The sequence below is a fragment of the Octopus sinensis genome, linkage group LG2, assembly GCF_006345805.1.
Source record: "Octopus sinensis linkage group LG2, ASM634580v1, whole genome shotgun sequence".
NCBI classification, from domain to species: domain Eukaryota; kingdom Metazoa; phylum Mollusca; class Cephalopoda; order Octopoda; family Octopodidae; genus Octopus; species Octopus sinensis.
In genome coordinates this window covers 141,367,536-141,384,409 of record NC_042998.1, presented here as the reverse complement: position 1 = coordinate 141,384,409, position 16,874 = coordinate 141,367,536, and the positions used below count along the sequence as shown (strand labels likewise).

The 16,874-nt window shown below is 40.3% G+C and overlaps 1 protein-coding gene and 1 long non-coding RNA gene across 2 annotated transcripts; one reads left to right on the top strand and one right to left on the bottom strand.

Annotated features, from left to right (window-relative positions):
- Positions 1-222: 222 nt before the first annotated feature.
- Positions 223-10,913, top strand: LOC118762329. The gene is made up of 3 exons (XR_004998078.1): positions 223-306; positions 6,227-6,230; positions 10,902-10,913. It is a non-coding gene; the product is annotated as an uncharacterized LOC118762329 (long non-coding RNA).
- A 2,101-nt stretch (positions 10,914-13,014) lies between these two features.
- Positions 13,015-13,620, bottom strand: LOC118762210. Its single transcript, XM_036500750.1, has one exon. It carries the CDS (start codon positions 13,618-13,620, stop codon positions 13,015-13,017), a length of 606 nt encoding a protein of 201 aa, XP_036356643.1.
- Positions 13,621-16,874: the final 3,254 nt, after the last annotated feature.

Here is a 16,874-nt window from a genome sequence, read left to right as displayed (position 1 = left end):
GACCCCAGTGCTCAACTGGTACTTATTTATTGACTTCAGAAAGATGAAAGGCAAACTCAACCTTGACATAATTTGAACTCAGACTATAGAGAGCAAGAAAGAATATTGCAAAGCATATTGCCCAATGCAGTAACAATTCCACACGCTCATGGAATTATTTTATAATAATAATAATAATAATAATTAATAATAATGATAATGATAATAGAGGATTGAGGTTACTCCTCCAGAAGGTAAAGAAACAATAAGAAGAGTGAGACTATTATCGAATGAACAATATTTCAACACATCATGTAGCTTCCACAAGTACAAAATATTACCGAAATGAAGTAGATTGAAATGATTATTTTAAACTTGTGGAAGACACACGAAATGTCGAAATATTGTTCATTTGTTAACAGTCTTCTTATTGTTAATAATAATAATAATAATAATAATCTTTTCTGCTATATGCAAAATGCTTGAAATTTGTGGGGAGAGGACTAGTTGATTATATTAGTGTTTCATTGGTACTTAATTTATTGAAAGAATGAAAGGTCAAGTCAACATTGTTGTTGCTATTATTATTATTATCATTATTATTCAGGCCACTGCCTGGAATCGAACTTGGAATCTTGGGTTAGTAGCCTGTGCTGTTAATCACTAAGCCATATGCCCACAGACATATGGTGTAGTGGTTAAGAGCGCGGGCTACTAACCCCAAGATTCCGAGTTCGATTCCAGGCAGTGACTTGAATAATAATAATAATAATAATAATAACAACAACAACATCGAAAAATACCCCAGGAATGAGAACCCAGGTTCGAAATTTCCCCAAGACACCTGATGAAGGCTGGAGGGTCTATCAGCTGAAACGTGTTAACAACAAACAAGATGAGGACAAATATCCATCAATTGTAAATAATGTACATAATTCCCCATTTCTTAAATATAGAACTGAAGTATACATAGTATACAGCACAAGAAGAAGTGATAGTGATGGAGTCCTCTTGATACAGGAGGACCTCTGCGGATAACTGAGGAACCCCACCATCCGAGATCACACTGAATACCAAGGACGAGTGCCCTCTCCAAATCTCTTTCTTCTGACTCACAGGTCTACACTGAGAGTGGTACCGTCCACTCTTGCCATTTTCGCAACTTTCACCCACCTCTTCATAAATTCACTTGAGGACAGCGCCTCCCTCTCTACCCTCACTTTCCTTTTCAAGTGAAACTTGAAAGTGCTGATGAGGGGTTTACTAGAGAGGAATATTTCTGTCCTCATTCCTTTCAGCCTTGTCCACCAGACAACCTCTTTCACCGCAGCCACCAGACAAAGAAAAACTGCCTTGCCTGCCCGATCAAAGAAGGGTGGCGGGGCAATCATCATTATGGACACAACTGACAGACGGGTCCGTCCGACACGCGACAGCAGCTGTTCGAAATAACTCCACAAGTCAGCAATGCCCGGACACTACACGAGTGCATGCATAACGGTTTCGTCGCTCTGCGAGCACCTCCGATAAGACCGTCTATAGGCATATCCGTGCCTATAGAGTTTATCTCGGATCGGTAGCGTCCCCCGGTAGCACTGCCAGGCCAAAGACGTCTGGAAATTATCTATAACAATCCCTAACCGGAAAGTCCTCCGGAAGACTTGCCAGTTCATCTTCGTCGACACCCAGGGTCTTCCCGAGGACGTCGTCGCACTTCCCCGCTACTAATCTTCTGTATATAGCTCAAGTGGAGCCACCGATCTTATTACCCAACTTGTAGAAGAATGTGAGCACCTGACGACATTCTAAATGCCAGGCGCTCAGTCTCGGCCTATCCTTTACCCAGGACAGCAGCTCCGTCAGAGAGACGAGCTGCAGAAAGGCGTGTCTCACAAAAGGAGCCCACATACGCTCACCTTCTAGAAATCATTGCAGGTGGTGCAACCTGAATGCGTGTCTGCGCGTCAAAAGCTACGGCATGCTTAAGCCGCCACTCTGAAGGAGTTGGCAATAGACTGACCGCCTGACCATCGGAACGCGTCCCTTCCACAAGAAAATAAATAGGATACGTTCCAATGTAATCAAGCAGTAACTGGAGCAAGGCACGACGGTCAGACGATAAATAGACAGGTAGTATAGGCATTCGCCACCTCTGGCTGAACGTTCAGGGACAACTTCCTCTCTGTCCATTTTTGGGTAAGACAGGTCACCCTGTTCGTCGTCTCTTCCAAATTCTTATCCACCTGGAGGTCGGGACCGAACCAGATCCCGAGCAGTTTAACTGGTCCGTCAGTCCAGCGTCCGGCGGCATCGATCTGCCTCTCCAGGTGCCCAGTTGCAATCCCACCGACTTGTCGGCGTTGATTTTGGCCCCCGCACCTGACTCGTATTCCCTTACAATGGAGCCGGCCGTCTGCACTTTTGAGGTGTCCGACACCATGACGGTGATATCGTCCGTGTACGCCGACACTTCCCTCCTGAGTCTAATTTCGAAAGGGAGGCCTCTTAACTGTTCCATCTTCCACAGCAGTGGCTCGAGAGCCAACATATACAGAAGAGGTGACGGCGGGAAGCTCTCACGAACCAAACGTACGATACTAAACGGTTCCGATAGGTGGCCATTTACTTTGACCACCGAGCAGGTGCCGCTGTGCATTGCAACAATCCAGCCTCTGAGAATGGGTCCGAAACCGGTCGCTTTCAGGACGGCTTCCAAGTAGCGGTGTCGACCCTATGGAAAGCTTTCGACTGATCTAAATTGATCAGGGCCTCACCGAAGCCAGCTTTATCTCCCGCCCGCATAAGGTGGATGTTGTCTGGATAGACCTGCTCTAGATTGCGCACGTTTGTACCTCTCCGATCAGACTACCGACGACAAGCGCCAACCTTTTCGCTGACACCTTTCCCAGAATCTTAAACTCTGTGTTTAGCAGAGTTACGGGTCGAAAATTCTCTAGTACGTCCCCATTGTCGGCGTCCTTTCTCAGCAGCATTACTTGACCCCGCCTAACAGCACTAAGAACATAGAATACGTTGGGCAGACCATCCAAACCGGGCGATTTGCGACTTGTGCAATCGCTCATCGCCTCTCATTTCAGTGGCTGTATCGGCTTTGCGTAGAATCTCGTGTCCGTTACCGAGAGCCGTGATAGGGCCGTCCAGGTATGAAGTAAGGTCTACTACCGTCACCGACCCATCACCCATGTGATATGTGTAGCCGACCAATTTAAATTGTGAGACAACCTATGCTATCCCTATCCTCTGACCTTACAAATACTCTATCTATATATGATCTGGATGACTCAGTGTGGTTGCTCCATGTCCACACTGGCACATCAGGGAAATCCAGTCCGTACCTGTCAGAAAGCTGGAAAGTCCTGAGCAGGTTTTCGAGGCTTTTACAGTCACCTCTGCTATGTACTAAACCCACACAGTCCTTCCGTGCATCCAAAATACTACTCCATCCCCCCACTAGTTATAAAGTGCGAGACGTTCTCAAGAATGTTTCCAGACACATGAAAAAATCTGGCCTTCCAGCCCCAGTCGGGGCATAAATCGCCACCAGTCTAAACGCGCCACATTCGCTGCCATTCACATCCAGGACCACCACCCTACCATCCGGGTCCAGGAAAATAGCCTGTACCTGAAGATCTAAGGATTTCCAGAGTACCACTGCTACACCGCCACCCGCTCCCGATAAACCACAATATGAGAATACCTCGTAGTCCTCGAAAATGGAGCCAGAACGTGTTTTCCGAAGACCCTTATTTCACTAATGGCAGCCACATCTAAATCAAACGATCTGAGATCGTTGAGGAAGTGACATTGATTCCAAGCTGATCCTAGGTCACACACATTCACACACCCCATTCTTAACACAGTCAGCTAGTCGGAGAAGAAAAAGAAGAGGTTACTCACTTTGATTTTCGAGAATCCCGGAAGATGCAGGCCTCTCTAATGGCGAAAATTTTTTAAAAGCCCTTCCAACAGTCTTTTATCAACTGATTTTTTAAAAATCCTAACGCTACCTGGGAATTTTTCTCTTATGGTTTTATAAACGTCTGACGACGTTTTAATTAAAAGTCTGTCCTTGTGGGGTTTGAAGATGAAATCCTCAAAATTCCTTTTCCTCTGTCTCTATTTTGTTTTTGTTTTGACTTACAAAATCCATTAATTCACTGTTGCACTTGTTTACAACAGTGAAATTGTTGGATGCATTTCGTCTACAGTCTGATGAATATTCTTGCTTTTGAAGTTCCGTAATTGATTGATTTTGTGTTTCTGTGATTTCATGCTGTTGATGATGTTGCTGTTTTTGATGTTGTTGTTGTTGTTTTTGCTTTTGTTGTGAATTATGTTGCAGTTGTTGTTTCTGTATATCTTTTTGTTGAGGTCTTAGAGTAGGACTATGTACTCTCCTCTTCTTTCACCTACCCCCTTTTGTCACTGTGATTCATTTTTCGTTTAGTTCTTCTTTCCCCATGTCATTGCAGTTGATGTTGGTTTGGGAGGTAGAGCGATCAGGAGAAGTTTACTTTTCAGTGGCAATCGTGAGTAGACTCCACCTTTGTCTTAGTTTGGAAGTGGGTGTGGTTGTGGGTATGGATGCAGGTGTAGGAATCTTGAGCACTTCTTCATGATTTTGCGTTTGTAGTGTTTGTAGTGTTGGTAGATGTGGGAGCTTAGTTTTTCTTGTTTCAGGGCAATTTTCTGGTTTCAGTCACAGATCCACATATGTGATATATTGGCTTTCTACCTTCCTCTAACACTTACAGGTGAGTACCATCTGGCAGATCGATTAGATCGGGCAACTGGTCGATATGGTCTTGCTTATATTGTAAGATCAGTTCAGTACTTACACCTGACTAGTTTTGTTTAGATATTTTCTTGGTCTCCAAGATTGTCACTTCATCTTCTTCTAAACCTGCCATGCTATTTCTTTGCCATGACGGCCACCGCTAACTAGGTGATGGATATTTCTGGCGGCATATTCAACACACTAACTTTAGCAAGGCATTGGCAGCGATAGTTGGGGATTAAGAAGTTTTCATTCCTCCAAGTGGTCGCGGAATGGCACCTGGCTTCTTCTTCCGTCCCAAATCTTACCTTAATAGTTCCAAACTTCTCTCCTCAGAGATGTGGGTCTTCTATTCCCACACGCGCCCAAGACATTTTTGTATTTCACTCTCAAGAGCATTTTCTACTCGGCGTGATTTAACTCCAGTGCAGCGGTATGTGACAGTGCATCTCAAAATATTCTCTATCACGTCGGAGGGAGGCTTTAAAGTTACCTTTCTCCCATTCCTTTTAACAATTTTCCTTGCCATTTAAAAATCTTCGTTTATGCGGAAATCCTCCAAGTTTCCCACAGCAATCGCAAAAGAAATTACAGTGAGGGCGGTTTTGGTGGCGGTGGCAGTGGCGATATTCGGGTTTCTAAGCTTTACTTCTTCAGTATCGTTGTTGTGGTTGTTGTTGTTGTTGTTGTCACTGCAGCTGCTGTTGATGCTGTTGTTGTTGTCACCGAACGTTTTGACGTTGCTTAGAGACAAAACAATATTCGCCTCGGTGACGTAATTAAGTGTAGGCCATTCTACATCTTTGTTCTCGTTTTTCTCCGACAAGGAACGCGTCCCATTGTCGAGGGCTTCTTTATCAGCCATCTTTGAATAATTAAAGAAAATTGCAAAATATTTACATTTGCCGAAAGTGATAGATCAAACACATATGACAGTGGATGAACATTCCCCGTCAATGATATAATTGTGGTTCATTTTTTTTCTAGAAAGGGAGGAGATATCCAATTAAAAATCCAATTACGATAGGTATTCGTTAAGTAAATTCGTGAACGAATGAAGAAAATCAGTACTGTCTATTAGAAGAATCAAAACAGAGTGAATGGGTTGAAATGTTGGATAAATACTGAAAGGAAGAATGAGTATTGTACGCTATAGCGGGAGGAGACAGGTAGATAGATGCTGGGTGTTAGATATATATATATATATACTAACCAGTATAGCGAGGAGTACTCTTGTCCAGAAAGGTTAGTGACTGCGTGTGCAAAGACAAAAAAAATAAAGGATGAAGAAGAGATGTCTTTACACACGCATTCCCTAACATTTCTGGACAAGAGTGTCCCCGCCCCGCTATACTGATCCCATCGTGCAAGCAGTGTTCTTCGTTTCCAATATTCCACAGAAAATGGCTAGTCATGCAGAAATATTACCTTACTTGGAAGCAGGTGAAGGTTGGTAAGAGAACCAGCTATAGAAAGATCTGCTTAAAAAATTCCGTCCAACATAGGTGTAGGTGTGGCTGTGTGGTAAAAAGTTTGCTTCTCAACTACATGATCTCGGGTTCACTCCCATTGCGTGGCACCATAGGCAAGTGTCTTCTTCTATATCCTCGGGCTGACCAAAGTCTTGCGAGTGGTTTGGTAGACGGAAACTAAAAGAAGCCCTTCGTATATGTATGTGTGTATCTGTCTCCGGGTTTGTCCCCTACCACCGCTTGAGAACCGGTGTTAGTGTATTTACGTCCCGCGGTTCGGTGAAAGAAGCTGACAGAATAAGTAGCAGACTGTAAAAGAAAATAAGTATTGCGGTCAATTAGTTCGACAAAAACTTCTTCGAGGCGATGCTCCAGTATGGCCGCAGTCTAATGACTGAGACAAGATAAAAGGAAAAAAAGTAAACCCGTGCGAGCATGAGAGGGAGGGCGATAAAACGTTCACTTTTCCATGCTTGCATGGGTCAGAGGGAATCTGTTGAGGAAGATTTTTCTACAGTTACATGTCCTTCCTGTCACCACCCCTCGCTTATTTGCCAGCAAAGTAATATTTCCCCATGAGCAGACCACCGCTTTAATGGTAATGACATTTATCTACACCTATGGCTCAGTGGTTAGAGCGTCGAGCTTACGATCGTGAGGTTGTGAGCTCGAATCCCGGACCGGGCTGCGTGTTGTGTTCTTGAGCAAGACACTTTATTTCAAGTTGCTCCAGTTCACTTAGCTGTAGAAATGAGTTGCGACGTCACAGGTGTCAAGCTGTATCGGCCTTTACCTTTCCCTTGGATAACACTGGTGGCGTGGAGAGGGGAGGCCGGTATGCATGGACTTGTGCTTGGGAGGGTAACATTCTAGGTGCAATCCCATGGTCTGTGTCGTGACCGAAGGGGGTCTCTATATTATGCGATATCAAAACTGTTTGTGTGATACTTACATGATGAAGATGATGATGATAATGAATGAAATTAAGAAGGGAGCGAGTGATGGGGGAACAAAAATATCTTGAATATTTTGGTGGAGGGCATGACAGGAGAGGAGCTAGAATTTCTTATTTTGAGAACAACGGAAGAAGGGAGCGAGTGGTGAGGAAGAAAAGTTTCCTGAATATTTTGGGTGGTGGACATGGCAGGAGGTACGGGCATTTTTTTACTTTGAGTAACACGGAAGAAGGGAGTGGTGGGGAACAAAATTTTCTTGAATATTTTTGTGGAGGGTATGGCAGGAGAGGTGCAGGTATTTCTTACTTTGAGAAGGTAGTGAACCGTGTGGAATCAAAATTTCCTGAATATTTTTGGTAGAGGCCATGGTAAGAGAGGAGCTAGAATTTCTTAGTTTGAGAACAACGGAAGAAAGGAGTGAACCGTGAAGAACATAAAGGTGGGCATGACAAGAGAGGTGCGAGTAACACAGAAGAAGGGAGTGGAGGAGAACAAAATTTTCTTGAATATTTTTGTGGAGGGTATGGCAGGAGAGGTGCAGGTATTTCTTACTTTGAGAACCACGGGAGGAGGTAGTGAACCGTGAGGAATCAAAATTTCCTGAATATTTTTGGTGGAGGCCATGGTAAGAGAGGAGCTAGAATTTCTTAGTTTGAGAACAACGGAAGAAATGAGTGAACCGTGAAGAACAAAAAAGGTGGGCATGGCAAGAGAGGTGCTGGCATTTGTTACTTAAAAAAACCACTGCTCTAAAGTTTATGTTTTATGTTTACATTTTTATACCAGAATATTAAGTTCATCACGATAGCACGCTCTAATGACAACGATACATTACAACACAATACATTACAACAAACACCCGCCACTGGAGTTAACGATACTGTGATATATTTCAATATCATTAACGATGTCATGCTCGTTATATCACATACAACACATGCAACGACAAAAAAAGATAAAAATAACAAAAAAGAAAGCATCTCATGTTTCCTTGATGTAATGTTTAAGCCTTAAATACTTCAACTTGCCCCCCCCCTCTCTCTCTTCCCCACGCCGTTTACTTGAGAGTTCGCATTCTCAATATAATGAAAAGTACGTAAAGATTAAGCTTCATTTTCGAAAGTTAAACATTAATTTCGCCTTGAGCAGTTTCTTAATCCAACTAATCATAGCTTAGACATGCCTAGTGGCTATTAGTCAGGATAGCTCGTTCCACTTATGGTTGTTATTGATCCCATATATGGGAATGGTTATATTCATACGTACAGTTTCATGCACACACACACACACACACACATATGTACATATGTATATCTTTTACCTGTTTCAGTCATTAGACTGCAACCATGCTGGGGCAAACACACACACACACACCACACACACACACACACCACACACACACACACCACACACACACACACGCACACACATACATATTCTGTTGTGTCTGGGGAGAGTAATTTTCTATTTGTGCCTTATAATGTAACACACTCACCAGTATAAGTAGAAATTTTACCGGTGAGTGTGTTACATAAGGCACAAAAAGAAAACGACTCTCCCCAGACACAACAGAATATGCTTCAACACATGAACTCATAAAGAATCTTGCAAACCAAATCCAAAAACGAAATACATATACATACACACATATATATGAATATTTTTTAAATCTTAGGGAATAATACGTATTCCAGGTTATCAAGACATTTACTATTTTACATTTTACTAATGCAATGTAAACAGTATCATTTATAAATATTATTACAAATTTGGGATTTTACCAATAGAACCGCAACTCCTATTTCAGGATAACCTTATTGTATGGCATACACATACAAAATTATCTTTATATATATAAAACTGAGAATGTGTGTCTGTCTGTCTGTCTGTGTGTTTCCCTAAAACTTGAGAACTACACAACCAATTTCATTCAAATTTTACACATGCCTTACTTAGGGTCCGGGGAGTGTCATCGGCAATTTTGAACTTTTTGCCTAGGGCGAGCCCACAGCAATATCATATCTTCTCCACTACGATTCCCTAAAACTTGAGAACTACACAACCAATTCCATTCAAATTTTACACATGCCTTACTTAGGGTCCATGCAGTTTCAAGGGCAAAAAAATGTTCAACTTCTTGCCTAGGGCGAGCCCATAGCAATATCATATCTTCTCCACTATTTCAGTATTACGTGTTAAAAGTGAAACAAAAACGTTTCTCTATTTTATGTCAGATACTTTCACTTTAACAATAAAAATAAGAAGAATTGAATTATATGTAGTAAGTAATAATTAAAATCAAACTAAAGTAACATGACAAAAGTAAAAATAGCAATTGGTATAAAATTGCATCAATGATTTGAACTTGAATAAGTGGTTTCACATGAATGGGAATAAATTAAAAATAAAATTAGCGTACAGAAATGGAATAGTCCAGATGGATAATAAAAATTAAATTAAAGAAAAGACTATTGTCTATAAAGTATACAATGTAGAGAAAAAAGGTGGCGTTTTTTTTGCGCTCTGTAAAATTCGGTTAAAAAAGAAAAAAGAACAAAAAGTGAATTGTGGTTGCGGAATTGGAACGTCGGTTGGTGCGGTTTCGCGTCGCACTGGTTCTGTGCGTCGCACGTTTTCTGTTCGGGAGGCCGTTTTTCGGTCTGAGGCGACTATGAGCCGCCTCTACCAAACGGATGAGATGGAAGGGAGAAATTTCTCTGAAAATTCGTCGACATCTGAGGAGGAGTTGGCGGTGAAAAAAATGGAAAGCACCTACGCAGGTATAACGAAGAAGTCAACAGAAAAAGAGATAGACCTGGCTAAGTTGACGGACTTCCAGGAGTTCATGAAGGAGGAGGAGAACGGAGAGGTTGAGCTGTTGCCTCTAGCAGGGCGCGGAGACTGGTTCCATCGTAGAACCATTAAATATAAAGTATTTATGAATGGAGGTAGAAAAATGGAAGTGATTAACATGGAAGCAATTGAAGAGGCTTTCTTACAGACAGGAGAAGAAATTGTGTACATGACAAAAGGATTAGAATATGGAACCATAACGGTACAATTTAAAAGTGAGAAAGCAGCCAGGATTATAGCAGCCAAGGTGGTGAGTACAGAAAAGTTTTACTTGTTCCCCTCGTATTTGAATAGAAGGACCACCAGAATTAGGGTGGAAGGAATACCTCCACACCTAGAGGGCGAATTAATAACGGCTGCGGTTATCAAAGGAAATGAAGATAAAGTGGACATCCTCCACGCCATTATGAAATATGAAGGCGTGAGAGGTGCCACACTAGTAATGAACATACAGACGGAGGCGGAAGTTATAGAAAAGCTTACGGACAGTATAAAAACTGGAAATATTATTATGAGAGTGTGGGTGGAGGGTAGGGCGCCCAGGTGCTACAAGTGTGGCCTGAGGGGTCACATAAGAGCCTACTGCCCTCCCCCACCAAAGGAAAAAGAAAAGGAAATCGTCGCGGAAGCCCCAAAAGAGGAAGAAACCAAAGGGAAAAAGAAACGACAGAAGAAGAGGAGATGCAACAAGAGTGGGAAGAAGGAAGAAAAAAGAGAAAAAGAAAGAAAAAGAAAAACTGTGCGAAGCTCCAACCCACCCCAACACAACCCGCACCCTCTGAATCCCACCCTTCCCCTGCAGACAGTGAACCCACCCGCTCCCCTCCAACAAGAAAACAAAAGAAAAATAATAATACATACAGACAAGAGTTTGAAAACGAACCCAGGTCGAACATTTATATTGTGACTGAACAGAAAGAGGTGAAAGGGTAATGGAGGAGTATGAATGGTATGAAATGGATGGAATCAGATATGCAGTGCTGGAAAAGAAGAATATAGATGAGTTTGTGTTGAGGTGTGAAAGGGAGAATTGGGAGGTGAAAGATACAAGAATGAGCGATGAATTCGTGGAATATATGGAGGACAGTTTCGGAGTAAGAATGGATATGGATGGTCTTCGTATTGGGAATGAACATTCAGGTGACAGTGAAAACAAAAGGACAGGTAAGTGATGCTGGCGGAGGGGGCCGTTAGCATCGCTTTCATATTATCATTTTTTCATTTTCATTTGCTCATAAATTTAATCATATTGTTCTATGTCCCCCATGTTTTGTTATGTCCGCCATTCTTCGTAGCCCCTGGTGGGTAATAAAGAAATAACATGGAGGAAAGCACCTTCGAAAAGTGTCTTGGTGCAACTATGAAAGGTATCTAAACAGAGGCGATAAATTCGCCACAATAGAAGCAAGGTTCGAGTCAACGGAGCGTGCAAGGGAGTACTCGACTCGAACTTGCAAAGTGGAAATATTTTACTTTTACCTTTATATCTGGGACGTAGGACGTCCCGGAAAAATTTTAAAGCCCCCCCCCCCCCCCCGAAGTAGAGGTAGGCTGGATTGTAGCCACACTTCTATACAAGAGGGAGGACAAGATACAATTGATCGAAATTACAAAAGACGGGCTAACAATTCCTGTCTGTTATATATTTTGAGTATTGTTATCACTAACGATATCAAGATATAACTTTGTATTTTGTATTTTATGTGTAGATGTATATATATATATATAAATGTACATGTAATATGTACACATATATATACACATATATGCATGCACTAGCACTATGACCCAGCAACGACGGGTCTTTAATATCCAATAAAATAATATAAGCATTTAAAAAACCTACTATGAAAGACAATAAAATTATTTGAAAAAATATATCTAACTTACCTATTATTAGTCTGTGGGGAAAGAAGATACTTTTAATCAAGGCTACACGTGTTTCTACGCTGGTGGGGTGTTTATCAAGGCTATACCTAATACATAAATCCACCAGTGCGTCCTCGAGCTTTTTATATTGACTTTATATTATTGTTTCTGACTAAAAACGGGGTTTAAAATGTATATAAGATACGATAGATGGCAACTACTAAAATGTTAAATAAGAATATTGGTTTTTTTTATATATTACCCCTTATATGGTATTTTAAGATGTGCATATGCATACTTTTTTTTTTACCAGTAAATAAGGGAGAATCGAGGGCAATGTTTACTTAGTTATACAGGGTGGGAGTGATGAGTATCTAATCATACGAACGAAAGGAACTGAATACTAACAAAGTTACGCTTGTAAGCTTCAGTTCTGAATTTGAATTGACGAATGAAGGAATAAAATATAAATTAGTTAGAAAACGAAATTAATATAAAATGATCACAAAGAAAAAACTAAAGGTACTAATTTTAGATACTTATTATTCACTGATGATCTCCAAATGACATAATATAATAATGTGTATTACTTTTGTGGAAATACCTATTCTTCAATTGTATACCCGAAATATGGTCTTTTGCGACAGAAACAGCTGTCTGGTTAAATTAAATAACTAATCCATATTAGTGTAGCGTGGCAGTTTCAGCCATTTTGAAATATGACTATAGCGATTTCTAATATCTTCACTATTTGAAAGGCAAGGCAGAAATGATCTCGTTTGAGGTTACAGCCATCTTTGGCCAACTTGTTCCTGTTGTAAACACTAACCTGATTGGTTGACACGTGACGCGATTTGTCTCCACTTATTTTCGCGCCACTGTCCCGAAACAACCAATCACGACCTTTGGTTAAGATTCCATTTCTGAGGCCCGTTTGAGCCACCCAACCGGTATATAAAGGAGTATTTTCAGACACTTTTTGTCTTTGGTTCCAGTTCTTCTAAGAACTAAGTTTAGACCACAGCGCTACTCAACCAAGCGATATACGATTGTTCCTGCTACCACTAGCTACGACGCTAATGTACACTCACCACAGAAAGCCTTCTATCTCCGCCGCCGTCGTCACCATCATTGTACCAACATAGTTTCTTTTCAAACTAGGGCTCCTCGACCTCCAGCGCCATCTTGAATTTTTTTGTTGATCGGAGCGACTGTTTCTCTCAAGTTGCAAACTCTCTATTTTCTTCGTTAATACGTCGAATTGTTTTTCGTAACATTTTTTTAACTCTTGTGTTTCACTCGAAATAGATGGAATCGCACTAATAGTTTCTTTGGACGATAACTCCAAAATACCGTCTGCTAAATCTGCCAACTGTTGAATTGAATTCTGTTTTTTTACGGCCGAGAGCAAAGTTTGGGTTTTATACGGCAGCTTATTGAAAAATACCTCTTTGAGGTACGATTCCTCTATTTGCTGGTTCCCCAGAAGTTCGTTCATCCTTCGTAGAAGTTGTGTGGGTTTTTTACTACCCAGTTCTTCGTTGTTAAATAATTTTGCGAATTCTTTTTGCTTAGAACTTGACGTACGCTTCAATATTTCTTCTTTAATAGATGAATACGAAACTGGTTCCATAGGGTTCAGCATTAAATCCCTGACTTCATTGCTTAGAGGTGGAGGCAAATTACTAAGCATGATGTTGTACTTCTGTTCTTCATTTGTTATTCTGTTAGCTTTAAAGCTTGCCTCTAGTTGTGCCAACCAAATTACGGTGTCTCCAGTCCACGGAGGACAATTCAATACATTGACAGAAGCTTGTGTGTAACTTCTGTCGATGTATGATGCCTCGAATTCTGTTTTTCTGCTCCATTATATTTGTGAATATATATATTTTTTTTTTGTTTTTTCGTTTTTCTTAAAAGGTTTCTTCTTCAGCGTTCTCTTGTGTCAATAATTCCGTAACTTATGCTTATTACTGTCTGCGTAGTATATACGAATGGCTGCGTATTTGAAAACGTTCGGGTCACCAGTGTAAGCAATATGAACGCACGTGGTCGCTTGTGTAACGATGTGATGTTCTACCGAATGCGCACACGTAGTATTTAGAGCTAACTGTTTTGTGATTTTTGGATAATTTTTCAAAATCTTGTGGTATCTATTTCCTGAAGACGCTATGAAATATAGTGGACTAATTGTTGCCTTTCTGCATCTCATTCCCTGAATTTTTAATGACGTTTGTGTGTCTATTAATTTTTGTTTGTTAACATCTACCATTAAATGATAGTGCGCCAAAAAATCCGCTCCTAATATTGGATATGGCAAATCCGCTACTATGAAGATCCATTTGTAGTCTCTTCGTAAATTTATATTGAGCGTTAAGCTAATCTCTCCAAATGTTTGGATTTCAGACTATTCACTGCTTGAAGAGTCATATACACAGGTTTGGTTTTTTGTTTTAAAAGCCTTACAGGCCATATTGAACACGCTGTTCCTGTATCCACGAGAAATCTTTCTTTCGAGTTTAAGTCATAGACGAAAAACACGCGACTTTTTATAATATTATCCACAGATTTCGTCGCATCCAATCTATGGTTTAGAAGTTTTCCGAATTTCCCTTTTTTCTTAGCTAGGAAATCAAACGCACAGGGTTTAATGCGAATAAGGATATTCGTTCATGGGTAAAGTCATGTATGCAATGTCAGAAATCCAAAGTACAACGTCATATCAAAGAACCATTAGGTACATTTGCAAATCCGGATGCGAGATTCCAACATATCCACATCGATATAGTGGGACCCTTATCTCCATGCGAGGATAATATGTATTTGTTGACGTGTGTCGATCGTTTTTCGAGATGGCCCGAGGCTTATCCGATAAAAGATGTATCTGTAGTAACTATAGCAAAAACCTTGTTTACCAATTGGATGTCTAGATTTGGCATCCCAAATGCAGTGACAACAGATCGTGGTAGACAATTTGAGTCTAGCTTGTTCGCAGAATTCAATAAATTGTTGGGGATTAATAGAATTCGTACAACTTCATATCACCCACAATCTAACGGAATGGTAGAAAGATTCCATAGACAGTTGAAAGCTTCATTAAGAACTTATTCTTATTCTAACGATTGGCTGCAGGCTTTGCCAGTGGTATTGTTGGGAATTAGAAGTGCGGTTAAGGAAACTATACAGTATTCTCCGGCTGAACTATTGTACGGAACAACATTAACTCTACCTGCTCAAATGTTCGAGGAAACTAATATTTTCAATGGAGATGTTAATGATTATGTAACTCGTCTAAAAAGATTTCTTACGGATATTCCTTCTTGTACAAGAAAATTGCAAAATGTTAAAAGCTTTCTTCCTTCTGATATAAAATCTTGGACACATGTGTATGTCCGTAACGATGCAGCTCATAATTCACTGAGATATAAATACACCGGACCTTTTAAAGTCTTATCAGTTACAGACAAAACTATGACTTTGGAAATGAATGGAAAGAAAGAAAATGTCAGTGTCGACAGAGTAAAAAAAGCTTATTTCGACCAATATCCATGTCATGAAAACGCTGATATGAGCAACACACATCAACATAACGTGAAAACAAGTGACAGTCAAGGAAACAAATCCGATGTTGATGGAAAAACAAAATCAATTCTAAAGTTACCTACAAATAAAAAAAAAAACTAGAAGTGGTAGAACTGTCCATTTCCCAAGAAAACTTTCTCAGTTTGTTTGAGAATTTTATATAAAAAAAAAAAAAAATTTTTTTTATGATTTTATTCATGGATTATATAAAAAGAAAAAAGAAAAAAAACATTATTTTTTTTCAGCGAAAGGAGAGGAATAATGTACGAACATGATAAACGTAAGCCGTATTGGAAAGACTAAGTTCATATGTTTTAAACTTGTAAATGCATTTGTAAAAAAAAAATAAAAGAAAATATATATGTATAACGAATTTCCTTCGCAAAATTGTAACAATTTTTCTGGCGAGAGGCTGATGTAGCGTGGCAGTTTCAGCCATTTTGAAATATGACTATAGCGATTTCTAATATCTTCACTATTTGAAAGGCAAGGCAGAAATGATCTCGTTTGAGGTTACAGCCATCTTTGGCCAACTTGTTCCTGTTGTAAACACTAACCTGATTGGTTGACACGTGACGCGATTTGTCTCCACTTATTTTCGCGCCACTGTCCCGAAACAACCAATCACGACCTTTGGTTAAGATTCCATTTCTGAGGCCCGTTTGAGCCACCCAACCGGTATATAAATGAGTATTTTCAGACACATTTTGTCTTTGGTTCCAGTTCTTCTAATAACTAAGTTTAGACCACAGCGCTACTCAACCAAGCGATATACGATTGTTCCTGCTACCACTAGCTACGACGCTAATGTACACTCACCACAGAAAGCCTACTATCTTCGCCGTCTCTTCCATCATGTATCAACTTCAAGTCGTTTTCAACATCCTGATATTGAACTCTTACACTTCGTGTACCTCCTGAACAGTAAATCAATTTCCATCATTAACCCTATGCTCTGTACTTTTCTATGCCACACGCATTCACCCTGATTGTATCTGTCACACACACGAACACACAGACACAAACACGTGTTGCATGCACACATGCACACACGCACTTGCTAGCACTCACAACCTTCTAACCTTAACACCAATTGTAAATAAAATAAAATCTTCTCTCAAACAGTGGAACGGCTTTGTCGTCAATTCATCTATATTCTGTCGTTACTGCATGTATTTATGGCTTGTAATAATTCGTTAAGAATATGACCACGTGCGATCGTATTCCCTACACAATGCGACCACGTGTGTTCATATTCCTTACATTAGCATCAAAACCTGTTCCATTTATTTGATGACATTTATTGAACTCTCTCTAATGAAATGATTTTTCTAATGATTTTTATTTATATATATTCATACGGAA